The sequence below is a fragment of the Hypomesus transpacificus genome, chromosome 3, assembly GCF_021917145.1.
Source record: "Hypomesus transpacificus isolate Combined female chromosome 3, fHypTra1, whole genome shotgun sequence".
NCBI lineage: Eukaryota > Metazoa > Chordata > Actinopteri > Osmeriformes > Osmeridae > Hypomesus > Hypomesus transpacificus.
Window position 1 is genome coordinate 4,754,350 of NC_061062.1, and position 21,257 is coordinate 4,775,606.

The 21,257-nt window shown below is 46.0% G+C and overlaps 1 protein-coding gene across 4 annotated transcripts in view; it reads left to right on the plus strand.

The window, feature by feature from the left end:
• The window catches only part of LOC124485477 (DNA (cytosine-5)-methyltransferase 3A-like), a 33,952-nt gene extending 13,658 nt beyond the window's left edge, over positions 1-20,294 (plus strand). For 3 of the 4 annotated variants that reach the window (XM_047047115.1, XM_047047131.1, XM_047047123.1), the window contains exons 6-23: positions 212-358; positions 8,542-8,943; positions 9,178-9,336; positions 9,614-9,721; positions 10,236-10,392; positions 11,005-11,151; positions 11,549-11,593; positions 11,886-11,965; positions 12,786-12,898; positions 13,742-13,925; positions 14,170-14,254; positions 14,772-14,917; positions 15,490-15,580; positions 15,693-15,841; positions 16,069-16,169; positions 16,353-16,422; positions 16,678-16,796; positions 16,992-20,294. In XM_047047115.1, coding sequence (XP_046903071.1) covers positions 212-358; positions 8,542-8,943; positions 9,178-9,336; positions 9,614-9,721; positions 10,236-10,392; positions 11,005-11,151; positions 11,549-11,593; positions 11,886-11,965; positions 12,786-12,898; positions 13,742-13,925; positions 14,170-14,254; positions 14,772-14,917; positions 15,490-15,580; positions 15,693-15,841; positions 16,069-16,169; positions 16,353-16,422; positions 16,678-16,796; positions 16,992-17,133 — 2,445 coding nt within the window. In that variant the 3' untranslated portion in view covers positions 17,134-20,294. The remainder of the gene's footprint in view (positions 1-211; positions 359-8,541; positions 8,944-9,177; positions 9,337-9,613; positions 9,722-10,235; positions 10,393-11,004; positions 11,152-11,548; positions 11,594-11,885; positions 11,966-12,785; positions 12,899-13,741; positions 13,926-14,169; positions 14,255-14,771; positions 14,918-15,489; positions 15,581-15,692; positions 15,842-16,068; positions 16,170-16,352; positions 16,423-16,677; positions 16,797-16,991) is intronic. The other variant, XM_047047140.1, reaches the window with a different exon arrangement.
• Positions 20,295-21,257: the final 963 nt, after the last annotated feature.

Below are 21,257 nucleotides of genomic sequence, written 5' to 3' on the forward strand. Positions count from 1 at the left end.
CACCTCCTCTCCCACCCCGACTACAGACCAATCGACAGCCTCGAGTTGCGAGCTAGCGAACAGAGTCAGCGAGGAACGGATGATGAAATCGACTTCCTCCAACGGTTGCGCAATAAAAGAAACGTTGGGGAATAAAAACACACATTAAAAAAAAAAGACCCAGCAAATTCCTCAAATCCTGTGTGTTTTTGTTGTTTGACCCTTGAAACAGGGGGACCGCGGGAGGCTACGAAGGGGAGAGGGCCGGGAGGTCAGCCTGCGGCAGAGGCCCGTTCCCAGGGTCACTTTCCAGGCTGGCGACCCCTACTACATTAGCAAGAGGACCAGAGAGGAGTGGCTGGCCAAGTGGAAGATGGAGGTGAGTACCCAAGCTGTGCCACAATCTCGGCCAGGCCTGGAGCCTCCTCGTCTGGGTGGAGGCTGGGCGGTCCCAGCCAGGCTGGATGTGCAGTGGATGGGGCCAGGCAGGGGGAGGGTAGGGCCCAGCAGTGAGGGCTTTCGCAGCCAAGTGTATTTGATGGGTCATTCGATATCTCATGAAGGTACCATTTATTTTGCAGGCTTTTGCAGGGCCTCCTCCCTCCTCCTCCCTCCTCCTCCTCCCTCCTCCTCCCTCCTCCTCCCTCCTCCTCCCTCCTCTTCCCTCCTCCTCCCTCATCCTCCCTGCTGTGAGGCCTCTGTTGTTCGTGAGCGATAAAGTCACATCCATATCTCTTTCCACTCTCTCTCCACCTTTCATTCGGTTTGCACTTTTACTTTGAGGTCCTCCGTTTTTTGTCTAACTTGTGGATGGAGCTGATGTGCATATTTTTATTAACAATGTAAATCTTATTTTTTACGGTAGTGTAATTTATGCCGCAGTAATGTGGCAGTAAACACTGTCTGTACCGCTGCTTCCTGTATGTGACTACCCAGCTCTCTCTGACTGAACCAGACCACTCATTATTCAAGTACTGATTTTGTTTCAGGTCATTAATAACGGTTCCAGAAACATCATGACATAAATATTCATAAATGTTCTCTCTTTCTCTCTCCTTCTTCCTTCTCTCTCTCTCTCTCTCTCTCTCTCTCTCTCTCTCTCTCTCTCTCTCTCTCTCTCTCTCTCTCTCTCTCTCTCTCTCTCTGTCATCCTCCTCTCTCTCTCTCTCTCTCTCTCCCCTCTCCCCCTCTCTCTGTCGCCAGTCCTCTCAGTTAGTCCGCTGCTATAGTAATGTGATGTAGTGAGACTTTCACTGTTACATAATGAGCTGTAGCCATGGAAACAAGATGGGGCCTACCATGGCCAGCCGTGTCCCCGCCCCCTCCTCCAGCCATTGGAGCAGACTTGGGTGGAAGCCATAAAAATGTCTGGAGGTTAGAAATATTGCCAAATTAGCGGAACACACTAGGGGTCTCCTGAGTGAAACGTCGTAAAATCCTGAGGAAACAGGCTCAAATTTTCCAAACAGACCCAGTTGCTTTTGAAAGTGTTTTGAAATAGCATGCAGAAACACTGAACGTTCGACCTGGGCATGCGCTGGAGGACTGTTCGATTCTGGGATGTCTTGTGATTGGTACGTGGCTGTGTGCTGGCAGTGCAGCTGTTTGTTGAGGACGCTGAGGGAGACCCTGTGTGGACCACAGGACTTCAGCTGAGCCCAGTTGGCCGAGCGTTGGGAGGGTTAGTTTAGGGAGAGAGAGAGTTGCTTTCTTCTACTCTCTGTCTCTCTCTGTCTCTCTCTGTCTCTCTCTCACTCTCTCTCTTTCTCTCTCACTCTCTCACTTCCTCTTTCTCTCCCTGCACTTCTCTCTCTTCTTCTCCCCCCTCTCTCTCTCTGCCCCTCACTGCCCCCTCTCTCTCTTCCTCTCTCCCCTCTCTCCCCTCTCTCTCTCACTCCAACCTCCTCTCTGTCTCTCTGAGAGAGGAATCCCTTTTTTCGGAGCCTTGGGTTACAGTGGACTCCTCTCCAACCCCCATTCTTCTCCTGACCCCTCCCCCAGCTATGGAAATGAACCCTGTGCTCTGGATATGAGGGTGAAGATGAGGTTTGCTGCAAATTTCCAGCCCAGCTTGCAAGACAGCCTCTTGGCCCACAGCCAACGTTTTGCAAGTCCTCTCTAGCCAACCAGAATTCCTGTGGGCAATCACCTGACCCTGAATTCCCAGACAAAGAAATGTTCATGCTTTCTTTTTTGAAGCGATCTCTTCTTCCCCACGAGTGGGGGTAAAGAGCTGAAACCGCTGTGTGGATTAGGAGTGTTGTGAGCTGGCGTGTATGGGTATGTGAGCTGTGTTATTTGTTCGATAGGACAGTGGATTGTGTGCATGTCTGATTAGCCCGCTTACGTCGAGTGGAATATGCTGACTTCAGGTATTTCTACAAGAGTTGCTGCCGACCATCTGCTCTGCACGGCTTAAAGGGAAACGGTCTCTTTAAAGGGGAAAGTGCGCACTGGCTTTAGCTGAAAAAGTAACTTGCCTTGAAATGCGTTTGTTCTTTTTTTTTCTTTTTTTTCTGACTTCTTAGAAGTTGATTGTGTAGAAACTATTTCCTGTTTTACTGTGCTGGCAAGAACTGCAGTGCACGTTGTATCTGTTTAGGGTTGATCAGAGAGATTGTTGCACATATTTACACATTATGTAACATATTTTCGATTCGTATTAAATGTGACCAATGCATAGGACAGAAACTAACTATACTATTAACTATCAACACAATGTGTGATATGCTTTATAACGTTGCCGGGGGGGGTTCTGTCGCAGGGAAGGGCAGCCAGCTGTATAGAGATATGGATATTCTGCTGAACTCGGAGAAAGTTCATCAGGCCAAAGCTCAAACCAGCAGTAGTTACTGATAGAGTTGCACCGACCAGGATGGTAATACCCACACGCCTTTGTTAATATAACATTGATAATGGGTCACCCCCTTGTCCCCTATTAGTACAAAACAGGATTCCTCGAATGTGCTTTGAGAACACGAGGGATTCTTTTTATGAGAGTGACAAAAAGCAATTTCCTAAGATCCTAACAAAACAGTTTTGACAATGCCACTTGTGGATTCATAGGGAATAACGTATTCAGGACCATCATAATCCTAATTATGTTTTTGAAAGGCGTAGAATAATGCAGTCCAGATGGCCTTTTCTGAGGGACCCCTTGCTGCTAAGGAAATACGCAGCCTTTGTGGGAAACTGTGTTAAGATCAGGCTAATGAATGCTACTGTGTCTCTCCATTGCTGTACATAGCGTTGATGTAATCTGCTCCCTAAGGAAGTTTAGGGGTTCATTTCCAGGAGCTTTCACCTGATCCAGGTTCTAATATGGTTATCCTTCCAGAGTGTTAGCAATCCACACCTCCACATCCTCCTTCTGTTCAGTACCTCCAGGCAAGGTCTCGTTGGGAGTTTGTGTTTGTGCTGTGAACAGAACCCTGACAGGAGAGAGACAGAACAGAACCGTGATAGGAGAGACAGAACAGAACCGTGACAGGAGAGAGACAGAACAGAACCCTGACAGGAGAGAGACAGAACAGAACCCTGACAGGAAAGACAGAACAGAACCCTGACAGGAGAGAGACAAAACAGAACCCTGACAGGAGAGACAGAACAGAACCCTGACAGGAGAGAGACAGAACAGAACCCTGACAGGAGAGAGACAGAACAGAACCCTGACAGGAAAGACAGAACAGAACCCTGACAGGAGAGAGACAAAACAGAACCCTGACAGGAGAGACAGAACAGAACCCTGACAGGAGAGACACAGAACAGAACCCTGACAGGAGAGAGACAGAACAGAACCCAGACAGGAGAGAGATAGAACAGAACCCTGACAGGAAAGAGACAGAACAGAACCCTGACAGGAAAGACAGAACAGAACCCTGACAGGAGAGAGACAAAACAGAACCCTGACAGGAGAGACAGAACAGAACCCTGACAGGAGAGACAGAACAGAACCCTGACAGGAGAGAGACAGAACAGAACCCTGACAGGAGAGACAGAACAGAACCCTGACAGGAGAGACAGAACAGAACCCTGACAGGAGAGAGACAAAACAGAACAATTGGAAGTTTCCTTGAAACGTCTCTGTGTTACATCACACACACGTGTTTGACTTTCACTCCTCTCCTCGGGTGTTGCACGTTTTATTATTTTGAAAAACACCTGTGTGCTTTGTTTGCATGTTCCTATATCGTTTATCTGCAGGCTTTTCAAAAGGTTTTGACATTCTGAAAGTATGGCTCCTGAATTGACTTCCAGATAGTGACTTTGTACGACTGCTTTCACAATAGTTTAAGAGTTTAGTGTCGGCTGCTCACAGTAGTTTCAAATCTTATCGTAGTAGCAAACCGTGCGCTGCGAGACTCCGAGAGAAAGGAGCGACACGGCGCCAAGTCCAATGTCAACAAACAGCGTGCGTTTGTTGACGTGTGGAGGAGAGAGTGTGCAGGAGAGAGTGTGCAGGAGAGAGAGTGTGCAGGACAGGGAGAGTGCAGGAGAGAGAGTGTGCAGGAGAGAGTGTGCAGGAGAGAGAGTGTGCAGGGCAGAGAGTGTGCAGGAGAGAGAGAGTGCAGGATAGTGTGCAGGAGAGAGTGTGCAGGAGAGAGTGTGCAGGAGAGAGAGTGTGCAGGGTAGAGAGTGTGCAGGAGAGAGAGTGCAGGATAGTGTGCAGGAGAGAGTGTGCAGGAGAGAGTGTGCAGGGGAGAGAGTGTGCAGGGGAGAGAGTGTGCAGGAGAGAGTGTGCAGGAGAGAGTGTGCAGGAGAGAGTGTGCAGGAGAGAGTGTGCAGGAGAGAGTGTGCAGGAGAGAGTGTGCAGGAGAGAGTGTGTGCAGGACAGAGAGTGTGCAGGAGAGAGTGTGCAGGAGAGAGTGTGCAGGAGAGAGTGTGCAGGAGAGAGAGTGTGCAGGAGAGAGTGTGTGCAGGACAGAGAGTGTGCAGGAGAGAGTGTGCAGGAGAGAGTGTGCAGGGGAGAGAGCGTGCGTTTGGAGACGTGCTGTGGCCAGCGCGAGGAGAGCAGGTTCACCGAGCGAGGCTGTGCACTCCCTGACCCCGGCGGCCCCCAGGGAGCAGAGCTCTGAGGCAGATTATCCTCCGCTCCGTCCTAAACATGTCACAGCACTCAGGCAGGCAGAGCTCGCTCAGCCAAGCTGCTTTCTCTGCACACACCAGGAAGTCAGGTTAGTCGCCTCAGCCTTCGGCCTCGTGTTTTTACCTCCTTTCCTCCATCTGGGATGTTTGACCTAGAATCTCCTCCCCGTTCGATGGTGAGTACTAAGTCACTTTCCGGGCTTGTTGTTTTGCGTTCAGCTTGTTGTTTTTGACGGTTGTCTTTGGCCTGGCGCACGGCCACTTACAGTGCTGGGGGTTACTCTGCCGTCAGTGTCAGGAGTGTGTAAACGATAAAGACTGCATTGTGTCTCCAGCGCCCCACCCCCACCCCCCCCCCTTCCTCTCTCTATGCTGGATCCAGAGAGCCTGTCCTGCTGGTGGAACTCACATTGTGAGGCCCCCAAAAGGGGGCCTTTACAAATGGGAAGAGGGCCAGAGACAAATATCTGGTTCTTATAGCCACTGTACTCCCCCCCCCCCCACCCCCCACCCCCCCACACCGCCCGCATCAGAGTCAGTTTCCAACTGACTCTGATGAGAAATAACCCAACTGACTGTGCTGGAGACAGCAGACTGACTGTGTAGGAGACAGCAGACTGACTGTGCCGGAGACAGCAGACTGACTGTGCTGGAGACAGCAGACTGACTGTGCCGGAGACAGCAGACTGACTGTGCTGGAGACAGCAGACTGACTGTGCCGGAGACAGCAGACTGACTGTGCTGGAGACAGCAGACTCCCCCTACACACACTAAAATGGCCACCACAGTATGTGCTGTAAGATACAGGATTTTCCCTCTCGCTCCGTTTTCTCTTTCTCTTGCTCTCTCTCGCTTTCCCTCCCACTCTGCCTCTCCCTATCTTTCTCTCTCCTTCGCTCCTCCACTCTCCCACTTTCTCTATCCCACACTCTGCCTCTCCCTATCTTTCCCTCTCTTTGACAGTGAATGTTCCCTTACTTAATGCAATCAGTTCTGGATGACTGAACTCACAGTGAACTGAACCACATTGCATTTCTTAATCAATAGGGCCTTTTCTTTGTGAAGGAAGGAGCTTGCAGAAACAAACAAAAACCCCAAAAATACTCCCAAAATATCGGTTTCTTTAACTATCACTGACAAGTAGGAAAGCTATTCTTCCCTTTGTAATCCCTGTCTGACTCCAGCGGAGCTGTTTCTGGCCCAGCAGACCTAGCACGTCTCTGGACTCCAGCCATGCGCTTCTACTACGCAGATATTTATAAACGACACCAGAGCCGTTTGATTGAAGACCACATGGTTCTACTCTGCACCAGAAGCCTTCCGCATGCCGTCCCACTGACACTCCCCCCCCCCCCCTCTACTCCCCTCTCTTTCCCTCTCCCCCCCTCTCCTTCCCTCTCCCCCCCCCCTCTACTCCCCTCTCCTTCCCTCTCCCCCCCTCTACTCCCCTCTCCTTCCCTCTCCCCCTCTACTCCCCTCTCATTCCCTCCCCCCCCTCCCTCTACTCCCCTCTCCTTCCCTCTCCCCCCCCCTCTACTCCCCTCTCCTTCCCTCTCCCCCTCTACTCCCCTCTCCTCCCCCCCCCCCTCTACTCCCCTCTCCTTCCCTCTCCACCCCCTCTACTCCCCTCTCTTTCCCTCTCCTACCCTCTGTTCCTCCCACCTCAGGATGTACAGTACGGGATAAGATTCATCCTCAGACACACTGGTCCTGGTGTCGTTTCTCCTCATCCCCCCTCTCACCTTCTCTCCCTCTTTCTGCCTTACCCTCTCCCCCTCTCTCCCTCTCCCTGCCTCCCCCTCTCTCCCTCTTTCCGTACCAGACCTTCACTTTTCATCCCTCTTTCTCCTTCAACACAACACTCTTAGACGGGGCTGCTGTCTACAGTATGTGTGTGAGAGGGACCTGGGAGAGACTCTGGACTAGAACTGTTGAGTGAACGCAGCTGCTGAGTCATTCCTCGTATATGTGCGTGTGTTTACATCTGGGAGTGAGTGTATATTCAGTGTGTGTGGGTGTACGTGTGTGTGTGTGTGTGTGTGTGAATACAGTATGCATGGCTAACCAATTGCCAGTAAAGGGAAGTGTGTGTGTGTATGAGAGAAAGAGAGAGAGACAGATTGCAGAACGAGTGCAGCTGTTGGGGATTTACTGGGAGAGGTTTATGACAGGGCTACGTCTCATCCCGTGTGATTGACCCAACAATTCAGTGTCAGGTACCACAAACCCAGTCAACTTCTCTCCCCCGAGCCGTCAGCGCACAACGTCAACGCACGACCCCAACGCTCCACAACAGTAGCTATGGCCTGTGTTTGTTTGGGCTGGGACCACAGAGCTTATCTCACACAGGGAGAGAATGTTTACAGTGGCTTCTGAATTCATACTATGTAAAGAATGACTTTGGTCTAAGTTGACTTGAGCTCATGTCTAAGGCCTGTTTGAAGTATTCCACTGTCAACAGTGAAACATCTGGAAAATGTTGTGGTCCTCCTCGTTTTGGATCTCTTTGATATCCTCTCTAAACAGGAGGTAACCCCAGTAGGCACTGGAGTTCATTAGCTATCTTTGGTTTAAGATTCAGTGTTTTCCGCTATGTTGATTTTTCTGTGGCGGCCCGCCACGGTTAAATTTCTGCCGCCACGGTATCAGAAATAGGGCTGTACAAAATTTTAGGCGGTCTATCAGGCGTGATTGTTAGAGTGCATGTCGGAGAATAGCACAGACACGCGCTTCACAGCGCAGTTGAGTTTGCTCGTGTGCGTCCTTGAGAACTGTAAGTCGTATAACTTATGTCGTCAGTTCATTTAAGCCTGTTATTGTATTAGTCTATAGTTCTTGCTGCTAGCGAAATTGCATGTCTGTTGATTCGATAGCGATTGCTGCCCTTGCTCACGTTTGTATTTTAGGTGCATTATTATGCTGAAGTTGTTTTAATTAATAAATAGTGGGTATATTGTTATTATTTGCTACAGAATGCTTAGACTATCAAGATCGAATGAAGCAGACAGTGTACATGCTTCCGAGTGGCCTACCTCAATCGATAGGCTATAGCCTATAGGCCACTGACCATTTACAGTAAGTTGCCCCCACTGCTAAAAGAAATCCTAGAGGAAACACTGGGATTTATTGATGTAGAAATTATGAATTATAACCATATAGGACTTAGGTTAGACAATCATTTGAATGTACTTGTAGTTGTTTCAAATGGTAAATAAACGTGAAACATTATGTGCTGATATGAGGATTAAGGCCACAACCATAACTAAAGAAGTAAAGAATAATTGATTACATTTTGCCGTATAAACATCTCCCAGGGCTATGATATATATACACAGCTACATCTGTGGTTGGACCTCACTAAAACTCAAGTAGTTACAGTAGTTAGGAGTTGGACAGTAGGTTCTTTCAGTAGCTAGCCTACTTTCAGTAGTTATTTTCAGAAACGACTTCCCAACCCGCCCCCTGGCTGTGTTTCAGGCAGAGAAGAAGGCCAAATTGTCAGTGATGAATGCTATGGAGGACCATGAGGAAGTGGAGGCCCAGGAGCCCCAGAAGGACGAGGTGCCAGTAATCACACAACCTCTGAACCCCCAGCCGCCAAAACAGGCTCAACAGCCTCATCAACAGCCACAACAACAACAGCCACAACAGCAACAGTCACAACAGCCACAACAACAGCCACAACATCAGCCACAACAACAGCCACAACAACAGCCACCACAGCAGCAACAACAACAGCCACCACAACAGCAACAACAGCCACAACAACAGCCCACTGACCCAGCCTCACCCACCATAGCCACCACCCCTGAGCCTGTGGCCATCGGAGGAGAAGACAAGACATCCCCCAAGTCTGCAGACACGGAACCAGAGTATGAGGTAAAGAGCAGCCATGTTGGTTGTTAGTGGTGGTTAATATTGTCAGGGATGGGTGTAGCTCAGTGGTAGAGTATAAACCTGCACATGAAGAAGTCCCAGGTTCAAATTCCCCTGTAATTTACTTGGGATTTAATGTATTCGTTCGGTTGTGCGTTCCTTTAGTTTAGCAGACTCTTTTTTCCAAAGCGACATGCAGATAGTGGCTGTTGATGTGGTTGCGTGGTCACCTTTCAGGATGGGCGAGGTTTCAGCATCGGGGAGCTAGTCTGGGGGAAGCTGCGTGGGTTCTCCTGGTGGCCCGGGCGCATCGTGTCCTGGTGGATGACCGGACGCAGCCGTGCAGCTGAGGGAACCAGATGGGTCATGTGGTTTGGTGACGGCAAATTCTCAGTGGTGAGGGTCCGACATCTGCTAAGATAACTCCAACTTGTTCCCCCCCCAAAAAAACACTACAACTATTTTTAAGTTCCCAAACATTCTGTTTGGGAATCAAGCAGTGGGAAAAACTCAAATGAAATATTAGTTCCCAAAGCTGCTGTTCCCAAACAGTAATGCTGACACTCTATCGCATGCTGAGTATTTAATAGCAAAACTCCATTACATTTGCTGAAAAGTGGTACAACAAGAATGTTTAGGTGGTCATGGTTTTCTGTCTGCTCTGGCCTCACAGGTCTGTGTGGAGAAACTGATGCCGTTGAGTTCCTTCTGCAACGCCTTTCACCAGCCAACCTACAACAAGCAGCCCATGTACAAGAAAGCCATCTACGAAGTTCTTCAAGTAGGTGGCAGGTTTCTTTTTTTAAACAACAGTTATGTTGTACTGATTCTGCTGGTGTACTTTTCCTGTTTTGACTAAATGGAATAAACAGTAGGAAAACATTCCTATAGTGTTGTGCCCCAAGTCGAGTTTTGTAAACCTAGTGTTGTGAAATATTTTGTAAACCTAGTGTTGCTAACCTAATTTTGTCAACTCAGTGTTGCTAATCTTGTTATTTAAATCAATTGTTGCTTACCTAATTTTGTAAACCTAGTGTTGTCAACCTATTTTTGTAGACCAGGGGGGTATTCCAGAAAGCAGGTTATGCCACATAACCGGGTAAGTTAACCCACCAGCTGATTCACAATGTTGCAGCAACCTACTGGCAATGTTGCTACAACGCTGGGTGTCAGCTGGGGAGTTAACTTACCCGGGTATGTCACATAACCTGCTTTCTGGAATACCCCAGAAGTTGGAGTTGGAGTTGCTAACCTAGTTTTGGAAATGAACCAGTGATGACACTGTCTGTCCACAGGTGGCGAGCACCCGAGCAGGCAAAGCCTTCCTGGCTTGCTCTGACAGCGACGAGACGGACACCTCCAAATCAGTGGACATGCAGAACAAGCAGATGATTGAGTGGGCCATGACTGGGTTCAAGCCCACAGGCCCCAAAGGCTTAGAGCCCCCCGAAGGCAAGACATTCATATGTAAAACAAGGTCATATGCATGAACTAGTTCTTACATTAGATCTAGTTGATATGCATTGACTGTTTCATATATAATAATCAGTTCAGTAGCATTCACTGGTTCATATATAATAACCAGTCCATATGTATAGTTTAAATGCATATAACAACACACATGGTTTCAGGTGAAATGGAGGCTGTCAACGCATATAGCTTATATGCATATAAACTAACTCTAACTATCTAACTAATGTATGAAGAGTTTACATGCCTCACATGACTGAACTATAAGTTGAGCTCTGATCTGGGAGTTCCAAAGTTTTGTTTTGTTTTTGGTGTCCAGCCCAAGCATCTACCCATTTGTCAAACTGTATTTGTCTTGGCAAGGCATAGTAGTGAGCATGCCAAAACAGCCCAGCTCAAAGAAAAGCCGTCCACAAATTGCTCTGATTACAAACAAGAACGGGGATGAAAAATGTCACCACATGTCATGTCGTAGCACCTGCCTCAAACACAGTTCATGTTTATTGTTCAGTATTGTTACATTTTACGTTCTGGTTTATTTTCCCGTCTCGGTCATCTGAGGTCATCACGGTCTGTCTATGCTCCTCCCACCAGAGGAACGCAACCCATATAAGGAGGTGTACCCTGAGATGTGGGTGGAGCCAGAGGCAGCGTCCTACACGCCCCCTCCTGCCAAAAAGCCTCGCAAAAGCACAGTGGAGAAGCCCAAGGTCAAGGACATGATTGACGAGAGGACGAGAGGTGAGGTGCCTCGCTTACTGGGTTAAATAGGGGTCGCGACCCCCATATCCCATCCCAGTGGGATCATTAACAGAGCTGAATATCAGAGGGGGAGTCTAGGGAGGAGAGAGAGGGGAGAAGGGGGTCAGTCCTGGTAATAGACTAACACACGGGATAGGTTCAGTCATGCTAATGTAGGTAGGATGAACTTTCTCAACCTGAGTCCCATTAAGTCAGGTCAATGTTTTTGTTTCTGTGTAGTACACAGCACTGCACATTTTGTACACAGTATTGTATGTTTACTAGACCGTATTGTACATGTAGTACACATAGTTTGATATGTCAGGGTACTTACAGGGTAACACCTTGACAGCCTCCATTTCACCTGAAACCATGTGTGTTGTTTTGTCCGCAACAGAGCGACTCGTGTCTGAAGTGAGACAGAAGTGCAGGAACATCGAGGGTGAGTAGTTTCCCGTCTTCTCGGCGACCTTTGACCTCAGAGGGGATAAGGACAACTGGGAATGTGTTAGCTGCATTACCATGGATTTATTCAGCGCATGCTTTCATGCAAACAGGGGGGTTTGAACCTGCGATCTCTTGATTTGCAGTTAAATGCTCTACTTGTGAGATATACCCATCTCCTGAATGAGCTGTTCTGTTGAGAATGTGTAGGGTTCAGGTCTGATCTGTCCTCTTCTTGTGTTCTTGCTCCTGCTGTTGGCTGACTCGGGTATCTGGTCTCCCTGCTCCAGACATCTGCATCTCCTGTGGAAGTCTCAGTGTTTCCCTGGAGCACCCTCTCTTCGCTGGGGGAATGTGCCAAAGCTGCAAGGTGAGGAAGGAGGAGGAGGAGCAGGGGGAGGAGGGGGGGGGGAGTGGGAGGGGGAGAAGAAGGGGAGATTCATGTTGTGTATTGTAATTTGCTTAACTACATGCTCTTATGGTTTCTTCCCTTTAGCACTTATTTTTGGTTGTTCACAATGTGTACTTCTGTTTTTGGCTACCTGCAATGCTTTGGGGCTATCTTGTTGTTATTATCAGTGACCTATGCACTTTGTAAAGCTCTCTCTTGGAAGTCGCTTTGGATAAAAGCGTCTGCTAAATAAATACATGTAAATGTAAGGGGGAGGAGGAGGAGGAGGGGGGGGGGGGGGGGGAGGGGGAGGAGGGGGGGGGGAGGGGGAGTTGAAGGGAAGGATGAGGCTGTGGACAACTTTCAAGCGTCAGCCATTAGCATGGTTTTTTAGCAACACAATGTAAACAAACACACACACACAGCTCATTGAACAGCCTTCACAAACGAACACTGTGAAAACAAGAGATAACGATGTAGCACAGTCACAGCAACACTTGAGTGCAGAAGCAGTATGTTTAGACAGGGAGTCAGATGGCTGAGCGGTCAGGGAATCGGGCTATTAATCAAAAGGTTGCCGATTCGATTCCCGGCCGTGTCAAACGATGTTGTGTCCTTGGGCAAGGCATTTCACCCTACTTGCCTCGGGGGGAATGTCCCTTTACTTACTGTGAGTCGCTTTGGCTAACAGCATCTGCTAAATGACTAAATGTAAATATGAGGCCAGTAACATTTGCGTGTCTCCACCCCTGAGCAGTAACAAGCTGTTCGATTATGGTCTTACCCTTGTCTGCCTCAGAACTGCTTCTTGGAGTGTGCGTACCAGTATGACGACGATGGCTACCAGTCCTACTGCACCATCTGCTGTGGAGGGAGGGAGGTGCTCATGTGTGGCAACAACAACTGCTGCAGGTCAGCTACCTGGGTCCTGAGTGTGTGTGTGCATGTGTGTGTGCTCTGAGTGACTGTGTATGTGTTTTTAGAGAACTAGTGCCCGTGCCTGTGCCGTAATGCAGCTGGTGATTAAGATGTCGGTTAGTTGATTCGTCGACACAAATCAACACACCCACACACACATTCTTGGAATTATAGTATGATAAATAAAAAGTCCAATGATAGTGCTATGAAGTGATATTGAAGTGATATGCTAAGTATAGTGGCCATGCCCGTGATGCAGCCAATGATAAAGATGTCAGTTAGTTGATAACCCGGAATGATGATGATGATAGTACAATGCACGTCGCAGCCCTCGCTCTCCATATACCATAATCCGATACCATAATCGCTACAGCTAGTGACACATCTAAACAACTTAATCCTCTTTCCTGCACGTCCTTGGGTCCTGAGCTATACACCTGCTAAACTTCATACAGTGCCTGGTTCACGAGATATTTGAGCTACTGACAGAAATGCCTGGCATATAGTAAGATGTTGTGTGTATTCATTTGTGAGTGTGTTCCTAGTGTATTTTGAAGTATGTGTGTGTGTGTGTGTTCCTAATGCATGTTGATCTGTGGGTTTCTAGTGTATAATGTGTGCATCAATAATCTGTTTTGGTAATTATGTTTGTGTGCATTACACAGTACTAAAAGCTTCTCTTCTTTGTCCACTTGCTCTTGTCCCTCTTCTTCCTCCTCCTCTTCCTCTTGCACCTCTTCCCTATTCTCCTCCTCTTCCTGTTCCTCCTTCTCCTCCTGCCTTCGCCATCTCATCTTTCTCCTGCCCTTTCTCCCTCCCCCCCCTCTCCTGCTGCAGGTGTTTCTGTGTGGAGTGTGTGGACCTCCTGGTGGGGCCGGGAGCAGCTCACGCTGCTATAAAGGAGGACCCGTGGAACTGCTACATGTGTGGGCAGAAGGGCGTGTTCGGGCTGCTGGAACGCCGGGCCGACTGGCCCTGCCACCTCCAGCACTTCTTTGCCAACAACCACGACCAAGATTTTGTATGGGCCTCAGTTAATAGCAATACAATAATATACTAATAATAAAATCATATATATATCACTACATTATTATATTGTATTTTTATATAATATACTATAGTTATAATAATATTATATAATATATGTAATATAATAATACAATTATAGTATCATTAAAAACAATACAGATACAAAAATAAATATATTTTTATAATAGCATTCTCTCGCCTGGTGTGTGGATACCAACCTGCTTCCTGTGTTCCAGGAGCCACCTAAGCTGTACACCCCGGTCATGGCAGACAAGAGGCAGCCCATACGGGTGCTGTCGCTGTTTGATGGCATAGCAACAGGTTAGACAAGAATCCCCAGCGCTTCTCTCTGACGCTTCCAAAACTCTTCGTCTGAACAAAGTGTTCTGTCTGGATCAGGTTACCCCCTCCCCTAGTCCTAGCCCCTCCAGAAGAACACATCATACCGCTGTCTGTTATGTCAGTCAGCACACAGTGTTGCCACGCCAACAGTAACAGTAACAGGAATTTGGGGCCCCAGAAAAACAAATAGTAAAAAAAACACAACTAATGAATCGTTCCCCCTTTGACCATGCCCCTGGTGATCTACATTTCTAAGACATTTACATTTCATTTAGAAGACACTTTTATCGAAAGCAACACACAAATACTGCATACAGAAACATTTGAGAATGGCAGAAAATCAAAATTTTATGAGCGAGTCTGCCTTGATCTTCAGTTGTGGTCTACTGCACCTTTACCCTTTCATTATTCGACCTCCACATGGACAATAAAGTTGTATTTGAATGGTGAAGATGCTGTTACGGTGACCTCTGACCCCTGGCTGACCCCTGTGCAGGGCTGCTGGTGCTGAGGGAGCTGGGCATCCAAGTAGAGCGCTACGTGGCGTCGGAGGTGTGCGAGGACTCCATCACGGTGGGCATTGTGCAGCATCAGGAGCACATCATGTATGTGGGCGACGTGAGGAGCGTCACCCGTAAACACGTGAGTGGGGGCAGAGCAGGTCCTGGGGAGGGGGGGGGGGGGGGGGGGGGGGTGGAGTCCCAATCCGTCTGGATCTGTTTTGGTTGTGCTGGGCTCTCACTTGGCCTTTTTTTTTTTTATTGTTTTGTGCTGTCCCCTCCTCTTTTCTCTCTCTCCTTTCTCTTTGCTCTTTTTTGGAGAAAGTGATGTCTTGATGTGTTTTTCTTAGTTTTCTGTGCTTCTCTCTCTCGGATTTTGTCTTTCATTCTCTTCTTATTTGTTCATCTCTATCTCCGTTTTTCTCTCTCTCTTTATGACCCTTTCTTTCCTTCTTTTTCTGTCTCGTTTTTTTATTTTTATCGCTTTTGCTTTCTTTCCCTTTCTGGCTGTTTTTCTCTCTCTTTATCTGATTGCCTCTGTCCCTCCCTATCTTTCCCTCCTTCCCTCTCTCCATCCATCCTTCCCTTGCTCTCTCTCTCTCCATCCCTATCTCTCCCTCTTTCACTCTCTCTCTCCCTCTATCTTTCCCCTTGCTTTCTAACTCTGTCCCTCCCTATCTCTCCCTCTTTCTCTGGCTCTCCCTCTCTCTGCAGATACAGGAATGGGGTCCGTTTGACTTGGTGATCGGCGGAAGCCCTTGCAATGATCTCTCCATCGTCAACCCTGCTAGGAAGGGCCTTTACGGTGAGTCTAGACTCTTGCTTTTGACCGCCTGTTTACCGCCTGTTTACCAGGTGGCAGGCTGTCTGACACTGTGACGCTGACTGAGCTGGATCATTTCCCCTGTCTCCTGTAGAGGGCACTGGTCGTCTGTTTTTTGAATTCTACCGGCTGCTTCACGAGGCTCGGCCGAAAGAGGGCGACAGCCGTCCCTTCTTCTGGCTGTTTGAGAATGTGGTGGCCATGGGCGTGAGCGACAAAAGGGACATCTCTCGCTTCTTAGAGGTCTGCCACACCACCACCCGTAAACAGGAAGTGCTACTGTACACTTCCTGTCATCTTTCCATCGTCTGGTTGGGAGCGAGACCGATATAACAACACACTCTTGTCACACTTTTATGTCAAACGTAGATAACTGGATTATGAACGCCCCCTTTTGGTCGCGGATCACATTACATGTCATCGCATCCCTAGTCTGACCGTTGACATTTGCGCACCTCTGTCACCAACAGTGCAACCCAGTGATGATCGACGCCAAGGAGGTGTCGGCGGCTCACCGCGCTCGCTACTTCTGGGGAAACCTTCCTGGCATGAACAGGTTGGTGAGAGAACGGTGAGGGAGCCAACCGCCATGCTAACGAAGTGACCCGAAGCCTGGACGAACCCCAAACCCTTCCTTCTCACCCGACTGAGCTCACAAACGTTACCCCTGCCCCAACACACACACCCCACCCCCCTCGTTCCTGGCATCTAGATTTCATCCTCCTTGCTGACCTCCCTCTCTTCCCTCATGTAGACCCCTCTCGGCCATGTGTACCGACAAACTGGACCTCCAGGACTGTTTGGAGCATGGGAGGACAGCTAAGGTGTGTCTCGGTTTTGACAGAGAGGGGTTTTGTCTCTATGTTCATCGAGGCATTTAGTCATTCATCAATTTATACACCCGCAACCTATAAAACCCATGCTGTATTTATTATGGGGAATTTCCAACCCCCCCCAAAAAAAGAAAAAACTGTTTGGTTATAACTTTTACTTTATGCCTGATTCCTGACTGCACTATTGTGCTTGCGATGCTCTAGTTTGTATGATGTTCATGTAAACTCTCTGGTTTTCCTTCCTAGTTTGGCAAAGTGAGGACTATCACAACTCGCTCTAACTCTACAAAGCAAGGCAAGGACCAGCACTTACCAGTCTTCATGAATGAGAAGGAGGACATCCTCTGGTGCACTGAGATGGAGAGGTGTGCTAGCTCAGTTGTTGACTTAGTCGTCTTTTAGAAATGACAGTTATTATTGCAAGATAATATTACCAGGGGTTATTATGAGGAAATTTGAATTAATTTCCGTCTGTTTGTTTGTCTGTCTGTGTCACTGTCCATCTGTCTATTTTTTTTCTCTGTCTACTGCCCTCCTCATGTACTGCGTTACCGTGACAGAGTCTTTGGGTTTCCTGTCCACTACACTGATGTATCCAACATGAGCCGACTGGCCAGGCAAAGGCTTCTGGGAAGGTCATGGAGCGTGCCTGTCATCCGCCACTTGTTCGCACCGCTCAAAGATTACTTTGCCTGTGTTTAGATGTTGGGAAGAATAGTCTGAACCTTCACAACATTTTACTGATGTTCTACCCACAAACCAGAGCCTTGAGATTATACACACAAGTATAATTCACAAGTAGAAATTTCACATTATTTCCTGTATTTGAAATGTAATTCCTATTCTATTTAATTTTATATGTCATTTTACCTTTTAGCAGTGTTATCCAGTATTTTTTTATTGATTTATTTGTGCAAGCTATACTTGAGACAAGGCTTTCTTCTCAAGGCACTGAGAAAGATGAAAACACAATCTGTGCGTTTTAAAAATACTACGTTTGTCTGGCAAATATCTGAAAGATAAGGATTTTTAAGATATATACTGTACGTGGAATATTCTGGCTATGACAGCATGAGGTGAGCTATGAATTCCACCAATAATGTAGCAACCTTCTGTTTCCTCCAGCTACTGAGCCGAGAGGTGAGAAGGGTTTGTTTTTATCAGTCTCAAGAAAGCTGTGTCTTAATGAATCCAAAATCCACCAGATCACATATACCTCTTTGTTTACAGTTTATTTACACAAACTGAAGGTGAAAAAGGTACTACTGTAAAATGGTTACAATACCATGGTGCTCCAAGATGATGAGAACATCATAGCCCATGTGGCACGACAATTTAGACAAGATGGCACCTAGAAACCGTTGCCTGAAAACATTTATTTTTATTTCAGTGTGATGTTCTCACACTGTGAAAAATGTTATGTGCGATATTTAATTCCTTAAAAAGTTGAGAAATGACGATTGAGTGTTGACTGAAAGAGTATGCCATATCCTCTTTTCTATGTTTTACAGCTTTTACTAAAAAAGCTGTACTGGTGCTTTTAATCATTCAGCCTTTCCACCCTCAGGCCCACATCCTGTGTGATGCACAAACAGAACAGGAAGCTAGCCACATGGGCAGTGGTGTTTTCTGTCATTCAAAAAAAAAAAACACAAAAAAAAAACCTCTGTGATCAACGTTTGGGGTGAACTACTACTTTCTAGGTTCATCCTGACCTCTGTCATTACTGTACAACTCTTAGCAGGTGCTCTAGGTGACGGGAGCTTGACTTGGTGTCTCAGAAACCAGGTTAACTCCCTCACCTTTGACCCCTGCAAGCAATGAAACTGTCAGGTGCAAATATTCAACAATAATGGTGCGGCTTCACAATGTTCTTCTACTTTTTTATAGCAATTTTGTGCTGTTTTACCAACATTATAAGGCACTTTTATATGTAAACTTACTTTTTTCTTTGGTATTTTATGAATTGTTTGTAATTTTATTTGTTTTGCTTTGTTTTATGATGTGAATTGTTCTACCCTTGTGTAATACTTTTTGTATACAGTAGGGCTGTGCCAATAGAAGTTAAAGGGTGGATTTTGGTGATGAGTGAAATCCATGTATCTGATTCTTCATGTACTGTAGATGGATTGCAATTATCTCCCATTCCCATATTGTCTTCTGCTAAAGTAGTGACCCGGTGTATCATTCTCCAGAATGAAAGAATGTCTCTATTTCTTCTATGATGTGATTGTAGGACGTAAAACAGAATCAAGGAACTATATGATGTGTTTGTACTGTATTTTACGACCAACAGAGAGACATGCTGTCCTCTGTGGTCCCCACCCCTGACTCCCATCCCCTGTAAATCCCAAATAGTTTATTTTAGACTAATTCAAGCATTACGGAATCCTATAATGGATTACATTTCAAATCTGAATTCTCTTGATTGTAACCCTAATGTGGAGTTTGGAGGATTTAGGCGCAAGTTTGTCAGAACCCAAAACTGACGTCGCAGTTAGCGAGATGTTATCATTACTCTGAAAAAAAACTAAGATGATGACAAAAAATATATATAAATTCTCTAAATAGTCTATATCATATTTAAGAATTTAAACAAATAACCTTATTAATGGAATAAAATTTCATTTATAATTAAGTTCTTAAGTGACCTTATTGCCACAGGTTTTGTCCACCCTTGTACTGGATAGATGAATGCCTGTGCATTTTGAGCAGTTCTTCATTTCCCCTCCCTAAAGTACTTGCCATCCCAAATATTTTGTACATTATGTACATAGATTTTTCCTGTTGCTGTTTTCAATTTGTTTTTATCTTTTTTTATTATTACGTATGAGATGTACAAATATCATTCTTTGCTAATATATATCATGGAATTAGAGGCACTTAGATGAAAAAAACAAACAATAAATTTAATAATTGATCGATTTGAATCGCAAAAAAATTCAATGCATTTTATTTGAGACTTAAAGCCTGCATTTTAGTACTGTTCATTTTGTTTATAATTGAGTGACAAGTGAATCCAGATGAAAATTGTCAGATGATCTTAGCCTAACAGCTTTAAGAAAGATGCGCTCAACTTCACTGCACAGCCCTACATAGTGTTGTTCATTCTTCTGTTTCTTTGTAAGAACAAGATGGATTGTAGGTGTTTCTGACGGTGCTAAAAGTTTTATCTAATCAAGAAAAATATATTTGTTTGGAAGAGAAATAAACTTTTCTTGACAATGACTGTTTTTAAGTTCCTTGTAGTAATGGAAAGCACTATTATTTCACGCTTATATATATATATTAACAAAGGCATTTTAACTTTGTACTTGAAAAAGATTATGAGAATAAATCAAGTTTCCTATATTGTTTTAGAATAGAAGTTGCTGTAGTTGGTGATTATCTGTGGGAAACCCATGTACTTATAATGGGAAATATCAAGACAAAAAAGAAAGACAAAAAAAACTTTGGGTAATGACTTTTACTGTAGCATAATGTATGCTTAATTCCTGACAGGTTCTTAATCCTACATGTGGAATCACATGTCACATCACAATCACATCATCCTCAGTGTGGGTTTCCAGTTGTTGTCTTGATTTTGATGCTTTGTTATGATTGGGCAGCAACAACACATTTCACTGTTCAACCAGGTCAGCTCTATATCCAGTATCTCTGCTGACACTCTGTGTGACTTATTTTGTGTCATCATTGTTAATGGCCTATATTTCTCTTCTTCAGACCAGTGCATACAGCAAATGTAGCAGTCATTCTCCAGCCCATACTTACCAGTATGTTTAGTGCCCAGAGAGAGAAAATTAAGACTCCTTATGTACTTGTGCTGGAGAACACTTGAATAAATGTATTGTTTTTGTGCAAAAGGATGATAGCTTCTGTTATTCTTCATTTCATTAATTAAATAATGTTTTCTTAAAGTTCACATCATGCCAGTAGCCTGCTGATGGCATCAACAGCACCAGACATACTTTGGAATCATTAGGGCTCAGCTTCATGGAACTTACAATTGCATCTCAAAAAACATGCCTTTGTTTTTCCTCAATGCTGCATTTACTGTAGTCCTTTATAGTCCGCAGTGATTATAAACTGCAACAACAAAAATACCTACAGGATACATCTATTAAAATGTTTTATTACTTATACTTTCCTTTCCAAATGGTTTTCTTCTCCCCCCAAACTTTCAGGCCTCACTAAGCAATCCCTCCCCGATTCACAGTTCACACCCACCTCCTTGAATAATGGTACAGCCTCCACCATGCGGACACGCCCTGAGTGCCAAGTGATTGGTTTCTTTGGCTACCAGGGCAACATTCATTGCAGGTGATTGGAGCATCTCCTCCGTCGCGCGCCTTGGATGCTGAAGACGGGGGTTTCGCAGGCTGGTCCCAGGAAAGCATCTGGTGTTACCCTGCAAGTGCTTTGAACGATTTATTTTGCATAGGATATTGTAAAGTAACAAAAAGGGCGTTTGGAGCACTTGACCAGAAAAGCAGGTATGTGTGATTTGTTTAAATCCTGACTGGACTAATGAATGTTGCAACTAGGACTTGTTTAATAGCTAGACTGCTAGGTCTGTTGATGTAAAACCGGCTTTTGCTCGGTCTGGGAGTGTTGGTGATACGGAAGAGGAGGAGGAGGGGGGGGGGGGGGTTCTACAGCGGTGCTCTATATGGACACTTTGTCTCACAAGCCCCCGTCGAATAACTGAATGTCTGCCCTTTTTCCTGATTCATTCTATTTCTGCCACCATCTCTCGTGTCTTTTGTTAGGGAGCATGGGGGACATTTGTTTCCAAATCCTTAAAATACGATTAAATCAGATCACCT